The sequence below is a fragment of the Lactuca saligna genome, chromosome 7 (assembly GCF_052625555.1).
Source record: "Lactuca saligna cultivar CGN05327 chromosome 7, ASM5262555v1, whole genome shotgun sequence".
NCBI lineage: Eukaryota > Viridiplantae > Streptophyta > Magnoliopsida > Asterales > Asteraceae > Lactuca > Lactuca saligna.
This window is the reverse complement of record NC_136423.1, coordinates 159,024,783-159,035,978: the sequence shown is the minus strand read 5'-3', so window position 1 is coordinate 159,035,978 and position 11,196 is coordinate 159,024,783. Positions and strand designations below refer to the sequence as shown.

At 36.2% G+C, this 11,196-nt stretch overlaps 1 protein-coding gene across 1 annotated transcript; it reads right to left on the bottom strand.

The window, feature by feature from the left end:
* Nucleotides 1-7,111: 7,111 nt before the first annotated feature.
* MEF7 (Tetratricopeptide repeat (TPR)-like superfamily protein) lies at nucleotides 7,112-10,959 on the bottom strand. The gene is made up of 2 exons (XM_078965516.1): nucleotides 8,213-10,959; nucleotides 7,112-7,641 (listed from the first exon to the last, which is right to left on the bottom strand). Exons 1-2 carry the CDS (start codon nucleotides 10,956-10,958, stop codon nucleotides 7,175-7,177), a joined length of 3,213 nt encoding a protein of 1,070 aa, XP_078821642.1. The 5' UTR covers nucleotide 10,959; the 3' UTR covers nucleotides 7,112-7,174.
* Nucleotides 10,960-11,196: the final 237 nt, after the last annotated feature.

Here is an 11,196-nt window from a genome sequence, read left to right as displayed (position 1 = left end):
GGGTAATTTGGGAGTACTAACTTAAGCTCGGCTGATTGCATGCACCACACCCTTTTCTCTTTTCAAAACTATTTTCCTTTTAAAAATTCTTTTTGCTTTTTCTAAAACTCTTTTCTTTTAAAAAATTTATACCACTTCCTTAGTTTAAGTTCAAACACACCCGAAAGAGTGCTCGAATCTCTCAAACCAAGACTCTGATACCAACTTGAAACACCCAAAGATTGCAGGCCAAAAATTTCTTTTTCAAAATCATTTAGCAAACATAAATATCATTGGCATAGAGTAAAACCATAAAACATGTATCTCGAAACTCATAAAATCTAATAAACATATAACAGTCTCATAACAAAATCAGAGTAAACTCCCAGGCTAATCAACTGTGGTGTGTGCCATGCCATCAGCTAGAGCCCTTCCCTTTGCTAGCTGAATTATCTGAAACCAAAATTGAAACTGTAAGCACGAAGCTTAGTGAGCTCCCCCAAACTACCACATACCATACATAGCATATATAACAAACAACATAACTCTGGGACTACTTCCACGACATCAAGACAAATCACGACATCGACTTACCTGACATCGGACTCCTGTCCGGCATTGGGCTCACCCCAGCATCGGGCTTACCTTGACACATACACAACATAACACATATCATAAACACATAACATAATCACATAATCTGCATCGTGCTTGCCCCGACATCGGACCTAAGCCCGAAACAAATACATATAACACATAAACTAGCATACATCGGGCTTGCCCCAAAATACATAATACATGGCATATTGACTAACTTACATCGGGCTTTCCCTGACATCGGCATTACCCCGGTACACATAACATAAAACATAATCACATATTGCATCGGGCTTGCCCGGCATCAGACCGGAGTCCGGAACACATAACACATAACACATAAACATGCATGAATCACAAAGACATCAATCATACATAATTACTTCTCGGGATCGCCCCGACATCGGACCAAAGTCCGGAAACATATAAACTGCATCGGGCTTACCCCGACATACTCTACTACTTAAACAGGCCGGCCTTAGTGCCTTAGACCCATTCCTACTGGAGGAAAACTCACCTCGTATGACTAACTACTGAAAACCCGAGTGAGAAATCCCTGACTGATGTTCCGTCTGCTCTCCGACTATCATGACCAAATAAACACTTAGTTAGAAATGAGGATTCTTCTATGGGTAGAATGACTATTTTACCCTTCTAATCCAATTTGGGCCATGACTCAGGCCCAATCCTTTCTAGTCCTTCTAAACTCACTAAGGCCCACTAATTCCCAAATGGCCCAATTTTCTAAATTGGGCCTACCTCTTCAAATTGGACTTTCCTTTCCAACCCTACTAAACCTTAAGCCCTTAATTGACTTCTGAAATCCCAACATGACCCATAGCTACTAAGTCCAATACTTGGCCCAAATCGAGCCCAATAACAACAAGTCCATTGACTGAGCGTACCTCTCTGTATGCTGCGCGTACATCTAAAAGGGTCGGTACGCTGCACGTACTGACGTGTACGCCCATCATAACCTCCAGTTAAGCTCTTTTCTCCAAAATTACTTAATCCCTTAAGACACTATATCCAAACTGTTGGATATAGTGTCTAAGTCCATAACTATATTTGGTATGTACTTGACCCGACCCGACATGGTCCATTTGGATTGCATGGCATCATGCACTTGGATAGACTAAATGAGAGAAATAAGACACTTATGGTTTATTAATATATTATAAGTTCTAATATATTAATAATAAGAAGAATAATATTTAGTTAGTATTGATCGATAATTAATTATGTGATCAAAAAAAGACTAATTAAATATATGGGTTGATTGTGTCAATCATCCATAACTTATATAGTGGGCCACGACTCCATGGATTATCAAGTTGGGTTAAACCCATAAGATGCTCCATGGGAGTTACATAACCTATGGGTCATGGAAATGAAAGTTCATGACAATTAGGGTTTACATGGTGTAACCCTAATTGTGACACACTATATAAAGGTTATTCTATTCACCAAAATCGGACACTAGAAAGAAAGAGGAGGGCAAACCAAATTTTCAAGTGTTCTTATTCTCTTAAGTGTTTATTATCAGAAATTGTATGGGAGTTTATAACCTTTACTTGTACCCATGGGTAAATGGGAAGACATCACTATGGATTTTATAACTAAACTACCCAGAACAAAGAACGGCCACGATATGATTTGGGTGGTCGTTGATCGATTCACAAAAAGTGCACATTTCATAGCTACCAATGAGAAATGGTCTATGGATAAGCTTACAAATGCTTACGTGAAGGAGATAGTGAGACTTCATGGTGTTCCTATAACAATTGTATCAGATCGTGATAGTCGTTTCACGTCGAGGTTTTGGAAAAGTCTACAAGAGGAATTAGGTACGAAAGTGTGTCTAAGTACAGCTTACAATCCACAAACCGATGGTCAGAGCGAACAAACAATTCAAACATTGGAGGATATGCTGAGAGCATGTACCCTAGAATTCCAAGGTAATTGGGATGAACATTTATCTTTGGTAGAATTGTACTATAATAATAGTTTCCACTCAAGCATGAAGATGACACTTTATCAAGCCTTGTATGGAGAAAAGTGTTGAACTCCTTCATGTTGGCTTGAAGTTGGAGAAAAGTAGTTTATGGGACCTGAGATAGTCCATCAGAATGCTGAAAAGCTGAAAGTGATTAGGGAAAGGATGTTAGCAGCTCAAGATCATCAAAAGAGCTATGCTGACAAGAAAAGACAACCGATAACATTCAAAGTTGGAGATTTGGTTTTACTTAAAGTCTCGCCGTGGAATGGACTTATAAGATTTGGTAAACGAGGAAAGTTGAGTCCAAGGTTTATTAGACCATTTAAAGTTCTTTAGAAGATTGAGAACCAAACTTACAAGCTAGAACTACCATAAGAACTTGATGGTATTCATAACACTTTCCATGTGTGTTATTTAAGGAAATTCACAAGAGAAGTTCCCAACATAATTCCAATTTCTGAATTAAGGTTGGATGAAAGCAAGAGGTTAATCGAAGAACCAGAGGCAATCGTTGACCGTAAGACTAAGAAGTTGCGACGCAAAATGGTCTATTTAGTGCTTATGCGATGGAAACATGCGAATAGGCCAAATCTCACGTGGGAAACGGAGAGTAACATGATGAGTCGGTACCCACATTTGTTTGCTGATGTATGATTCCGAGGACGGAATCATCTTAAGGGGGAGAGAATTGTAATGCCCGTGTTTCTAGGCTAGGCACTAATGATGATGGAATAGTCTAGGTCAACCTTTGTAATTTGTTTTGAAATAATAAAGGTGTATTATTTGATTATTATGTGTTTATTGCTTAATTATTATAATTTAATAAGTTAAGAATAAAAAATAAGTGTTGAAAATGAACGTTAGATAAACCCGATATCTATGAAGAAAGTTGCAGTAGTTGAAACAAGGAACTGAAGATATAAAGAATACCGAAATCCAAGTTATAACAAAGAAGTTATCACCTGTCGAAGTTTCGCGACAGAACCGACACAACGCTATGTGACGTAAAAAGTGAATTTTTGTTAAAGTGATTTTTAGCCTTAGTGATCTAAACGGAAATTGTAGTATTCGTTAAACCGAGAGCGTGCATAAAACGAGTGTCCAAATCCGACTTCGTATGAGGAAGTTATTAATTTTCTAAGATTTGACATAAGAGTATGCAGCCCGGAATTCAAATTTTAGATTGAGTGATTTTAGCCGAAACAATCTAAACGAGAATCGTAGATATTGTTGATTGTAGTTTAACGGTAAAAGGACAGACAAAAACGGACGTTGGATGAAGAAGTTATGAATTTTTAACAGACTTTTCCTGTCCTGGCCTGTTAAAAATATAACTTTAAAAATAAAGTCAAAATTAACCGACAGAGACTAAACGAAAGTTATAGAGCATAGTTTCACATACACGTGGATACAAATAACGTCAAAAACGAAGGTCATATGCGAAAGTTACGAATTTTTGAAGTTTTGGGCACAAACATTGAGGTTGGTCCGGGGAAGTACGCCCAGTTTACCGAAGGAGTATGCTCAGCGTACTCGTGTAAGAGTTCACGGTCCAAGATTGGCCACGTAGCCCTACTCTTTCACATGATGGACACATGTCGTAGCTTTGACGTGTCCGGGCTGATCACTTTCTACGACGAGCGTACGTGATGTACGTCTTGCGTACTGGTTGAAGAGGGAGTACGCCCAGCGTACTCTAAAGTTACGCCTAGCGTAACATGAGTATTCAACCCCTATAAATGGCGGACGATGCCAGCTGAATTGGTGTTACTATTTTCTCCTCTTTCCCTTATACTTTCTCGTATATTGTAACAATTACCCCCAAGCCTATTTTATCATCCTAGCAGCATAAACAAGTCCCGGAGAGCCTGAAGATCCCGAGAAAAATAGTTTTTGAGCTGAAACTCTGCCCACATGAAGCTCGGTTTTTAGGAAAACATATCAGTTTTATCAGAAACAATCGTTTTAAGAAACGAGGTGCTGCCCGATTATCGTTAAATCAAGTGAGTGTGAGTCACTTTCACCTTACACATAGATATGAAGTATTTTATATAAAATATGGGCTATATGTAATTATATTGTTTGTTTATTTGATATGGGTGTTGAATGAATGTTTTATATAGGTTTTAAAATTATTTAAATTGTATATATATTTTTATCTACAAATATCTTGGGTATAACATGGTTAGATGAAATAGTTGGTGTGTGTTAAAATGATGAGAGGCCTTGATATTGTTGTTGTTTCAATCATCAACGGAGTATAGATGACGACCACAGACTTTTCTAAACAGTCCAGTGGAACGCTAGCAGGCTCGCAACTTGTAAGTGTTTGTGAACTTAGTGTTCAATGGTATACTCCATCCCCACATGGTTGTCTTATTTGACATAAATTGCTGAGGTATCCCCTAAATAAGAATGGCAATGGGGCGGGTTCGGGGCGGGGCATGGATTCCCAAACCCGCCCCGATAACTTTCGGGTATCTTATCAGGGCACCCCATTGGGTTTCAGGTTTCCCCGTCGGGTTTCGGGTATCTTATCGGGTTTACAACAACTGATAACGAAATCTTTATTCTCTTTTAGAGTACCCCAATGTCTTATAAAATATACATGTTCTAGCAACTCTTTTAGATTAAAAAGATGATGCATCACTTTAATAAAATAAACTGGATGTTATATAAAAAATTATTTGATTTAAGTTTTGTTTAATACGTCAAAACAAATAAAAATGATCATTAACACCAGATTGTTAATAACTAAAAAAATTGTCCACGATAAGTATTTTATATTTGAACGTGTACAATTAACAGCAAATTTTTTAGAACATATTTTATATATATATATATATATATATATATATATATATATATATATATATATATATATATATATATATATATATATATATATATATATAATCGGGTCGGGGCGAGGATAACCCACTCCATGCCCCGAACCCGATAAAAAACCCGATAACAACCCGTTACCCGACCCAAAATGATCGGGTTTCGGGTTTCCCTGTCGGGTTCGGGTTTTTTTGCTATCCCTACCCCTAAAGCAGTGTTGTCACCCCGATGAAAATCCTTAGACTAAGTTCCTTGTGATAGGTGTTTAAGGATGTAAAGTGAGGATAACGGGAATGAGTAATCATGGTTATTGTTGGTTGATAAAATTAATAAATTTACTTTTGATTGATAAATTTATTGTTGATGAAGTATTATATGTGAACTACTTATTTTCTTCCTAAATGAATAATGGAAGTCATTAGATATGTCAAATAATTGATTACAACTGATGAGCTTACACACGAGTACTTAGTTGCATAAATGGTGAAAAGTTTAAGTATGCTAATGTATAGCCCTCACTAGAGAAATACTACAAAGACGTCATGTTGAGTGGAACATTGGATTAATATTTAGTTTATTATTCTTAGAGTCCACTTATATCTTACACGTATAAGTACCCAACAACATTCACAGTTAACCCATTGCCTTGAGTTGATTGTCACATTTAATGGGGTAAAATTCTTATTTCTATTCAAGAACGTCCAGAGCTTAATTATGGGAAACCTTTGGTGTTCTAGTGTATGTAATAGCTCAAAGAAGGTGGATCCAAGTGGGATTAGCAAAATCAAGTCAAAAATCAAAAGTGATTGGAGGTATAAACACTTGCCTTTCTGAAGTTACTATTCATCATCCTTTTTTATTGTTCATTTGATGCTACTTTTCACTAAGGCGTTACTGTTTATTCATGTGTAATGTTCATCCACACGTGCATGTTCATCGAAGGACCAGTGTCCATGCTCTTAATTATCAAGGCACTATTCACAAGTACTACTATTCACATGTATTTTTCATTGACATTCTTTTCATAAGTATTGTTCATGTCAAAAACAAAAAAAAAAAAAATAAGAAAAAGTGCCCCAAGATGACCTTGCAAAGGAAAACCAAAAAAATCGATACCTTGGAAGCCGAATCACCGAAATGGACATATACCTTGGAATGATTATTTTACTTTTATTGATTGTTGTTTTTCTATTGTAACAATTTGCTGACCATGCTCTTTATTAGCAAGTTGGAATAATAGTATTTACATGGCATTAGGGTCAGGGTTTCTTCTTAAATTGTAGGCACTATCTTGTATTTCTTTCGATAGTTCTTAATTAAAAAGAACGGATCCCTGTTCTTATGAGCCTAACATGAACAACCAAGAAGAGAGACACTTTTCTTTTTCCTTTCACATGGGTTCTAGTTTTCTAGAATACGACATGTAACTAAAATCATAATCATCTATGTGTGTATCCATGTTCCATTTTCTAACTTTTGGGAAACAAAAAAACCAGAATTCACCTAAAATATGACTACTTTTATAATGAAAACCATACCCATGAATCATGCTATAAACTTGAATACCAAACATCAAAATTTTCGCAAAGAAAAGAGAATAGATCAATGTTTAGACTTTTAAGCTCGGAGTATACTCACACGCAATCCACATGACATTTCAAGACATTCAACAACATATCAAAAAAACAGGCATATTTCTAACAATTTCAAGAATCTTTGTGTTAATATACATTTCAAGATATCAATCCTATACGATTACCAATAATCACCACAAGAACAATTACCATCAACAAAGTGATGAAACCTATTTGAATCTCTAACAACTATCAACCTTCCCACAATCTTGGAAACATACTTCAACACAGTATGACAATCACCACAAACCCTCAAATTCTTCATTATCCTAATAGGCATTTCAGATTTCCTTGTAAGAACAAAAGCAACTGCAAGTTTCTCACTATGGTAACTCAAAATCTCCTCTTGATTCTCAATTTCAAGATCACGAAGCGCATATCTAGTCTCAGCCACATACCCCATCTCTTTCATTCTTCCTTTTAATTCTTTGAGCTTCTGATAAATCGCATCTGTATCAGGATGCGATCTATCAGAAGCTACGAAAGCATGAACACCATCTTTCATTGTCACCCAACTACACCCCGCTTCTTTTTTCACTTCTGCTACTTTCATCAATCCTCGTGTCCTTTTCATGTCTTCCCATTTACCTGTTCAATCAACAAATATCAAAAAAATGATGATGTAGCAACTTTATTAAGTGAAGCGTGTTTCTTGTCTCATTCTTTGTAAGGTTTTAGATTAGAGAGAGAAATTTTGTAAAGTGCTCTCATATTTAAGAGAGAGAGAGAGAGAGAGAGATTAGAGTTGTTAAGTTTTAGAGTAAGTTACCTTTTTGATTTCTAGGTATAGCTATTTTCCATTTTTGGTCCCGAAAATATTTCTCGTCCAAATTTGATCCTTATTTGAGCTTTTTGTAACGTTTTTGGTCCCTATTACAAGTAAATGACTATATTTCGGGACCAAAACTGCAAAAAACTATACTTAATAGACCAAAAATAGTCAATTTACTTGGAATATGGACTAGAAACGTTACAAAAACCACAAATAAGGACCAAATTTGTAAAAATCATCTATAATCAGGGACCAAGAATGTTCTACCTTTAAACAATTGTAATCGGCTTATTATCTTCCTCAATTAAATCATTCCAAAGATTTGACACCAATATTTATATGATAAGTTCAAAATCATTCTTAAATTCAACATCGCCATTTCATTACCTCTTAATGCGTACATATTAGAAAGAAGCACGTAATTCACGGCATTGTTGGAATCCAACTCCAATAGTTTTTCGCCAGCTGTCCTCCCTAAATCCATCATTCTCTCACTATTCCCTCTACAACAAGCTCCAAGCACAGTTCTCCAAATAAGCACACTCGGATTCATTGGCATTTTCTTTAAAAAATCTTCCATTTTATCAAACTCACCAGCTCTTCCAAGAACATCCACCATACAAGAATAATGCTCCATTTTAGGGTTTAACCCGTATACTTTACTCATCGAGTTAAAATAGTCAAACCCTTGGTCAACCAAACCCATATGGCTACAAGCAGATAACACCCCAACAAAACTCACATGATCCGGAGCTTGCCCTTCCAGGGTCATTTTCGTAAATATCTCCAAAGATTTATCCCCGTATCCATGTCTAGCATATCCAGATATCATCGAATTCCACGAATACACGTTTTTCACACGCATTTTATTAAAAAAAAGTGTCGCGTAATCAATTCTTCCACATTTTGAATACATATCAACAATTGCACTTCCAACCACTAAATCGGATTCCAAATCCATACGAATCCCACATCCATGGACTTCCATTCCACGTTCCAATGTTGCAATTGAAGCACACGCGCTAAGAACAGTAGCGAAAGTGAAGCGGTCTAGCCTTTGACCATTGGTCAACATAAGTTTGACCAACTCCATAGCCTTGTTTAAAAGCTCATTATGTATGTAGCTAGAAATCATTGAATTCCAACTTGTTTCGTCTCTTCGAATTCCCATTCTTGAAAAAACTTTCTCACATTCATCTATACATCCACATTTTCCATAACACGATAGAATCGCGTTTTCCACTGTGTTATAATCGGAATCATGGTGTTTTAGAGATAACCCATGAATTTGTCTGACTAATTCAGTCATGGAAAGAGACGATATTGCTCCGAGAATATTTACAAATGTTATCGAATTCAGACGCCACCCACCACGCATCATTTCCATGAAATAGACAACGGAATCAGGAACTAAGGGATCCGAATCGGAATCGGAATCGGAAAATGCGCCGATGATGGAATTCCATGAAACTTGATCGTGTTCATGCATCAATGAGAAGACTTTCTTGCAGTTATGTAAACATTTGGTTTCTGAATAAAAGTCGATAAGAGAATTTGAAACTGAAACATCGGTATCGAGTCCAAATTTAATTCCTTCACAGTGTATTTGTTGTCCTAAAGTTGATAAATGTAAACCAGCACATGAATTCAAAGCACTAATCAGTGTGAAATTTGCAGGTGTCACTTGGTTTCTTCTCATTGAACAAAACATCATAACAGCATCTTTAAAGTAACCATTTTGATCAAAACCAGTGATAATTGAATTCCATGAAATTTGGTCTTTGTGTGACATAAGTTTGAAAGTAGAAACAGCTTCTGTAACTGAGCCACATTTGGAGTACATATTTATCAGACTGTTTCCAATCGCGACATTGGAATCAGTGATTCCATTCCGGATAACATAAGCATGAACCTCTCTACCCTTTCGTCTACCTTCTTCTAATCTAGAGAATTCACCAAAAGTACTTACAAGAATTACATAAGAATCAGATGTTAATTTAACTAAATCTTTCATTTGTACAAAAACTTCAACAGCTTCTTCTCCATGTTTTTGTCTTGCTAAGCCAACCATAAGTCCATGCATGGACACCACATTCTTTACATCCATTGACTCAAAGATCTTTCTAGCAATGGTGGTTTGACCAGATTTAGCAAACCCACTCACCATAGCACTACCTACATACAAGTCATGTAAAAATCCAGACTTTTGTATTCTGCACATCATTTGATCAAGCAAAAATGAACTTGTTTCAGATAAAGCAGAAGCTGCTATTATTAAGCTTCCAAATGTGTATTCAGTTGGTTTGAATCCCTCTACTTGCATACTATATAATAGCTTAAAAGCAGAAATTGTATCTCCTTTATGAGAATAAACTGAAATAATCGAATTCCATGACACCAGACTTTTAACTTCCATCTCATGGAAAATGCAAGAAGCATAATCAGGTGAATCCATACAATTCCCATACATTGAAATCAGCCCATTACATACGACCTCATGTAAAGAATTTAAAGTTTTTGAAACAAAGCCATGAACTTGGAGACCAAATCTACGCCCATGAGATTCTAGAACTTGGCAAGCTCTCAAAACACTACCGATAGCATAATGAACAGGTGGAAATCCCCCACGAATCATCTCCTTGAAAACAGTACAAGCCTCGTTAGGCATATGGTTTCGGGTATACCCTGATATTAAACAAGACCATGAAATTGAGTTCCTGAAAGACATTTCGTCAAACACGTTGCGTGCAGAAACCATGTCACCGATCCTTGTGTATATATTGATAAGGGTATTAAGCAAGAACACATCTGAAGTATACCCATTCTTGAAAATTTGTAGATGGAGCTGTTTGGAATCCTTATGGGAAGAAGAATACTGATATTGAGTAACAAGCGATTCATATTTTTCCCAATTTGAGGAAGAAAACTGCGTGATTCCGAGGTTGCCCGGATAAGATTGATCGAACAATGTTGTTGAGGAGGGAGAAGTTGATTGCAAAGATGAATTAGGGTTTAGGGTATTGAGAAGAAGTGTGTCTTTTGAACGATCTAGTGATGGCGCGAATGTAAGGATACCAGTGCTTGTATTGTACGAAAGCCGTTTGTGGGTAAAGACGATCTTTCTCTTAAACATGGTACACTATGTTTTTTTGAACAATTTTCACTTCTATTCATGTATCTAAGCTCCTTTCTTTTTCCTTTTTTTTTTTTTTTTTTTTTTTTTTTTTTTTTTCATTTTTAAAATATAATCTACTTTTAATTGCAAAAACAAGAGCAACATTTAATACCATTAATTAAGTTAAAAGGCTTTTAGTATTTAAGCTTTTCAATATACAAAAACAAATAAGATTTATTTTAACCCTTTATATCAA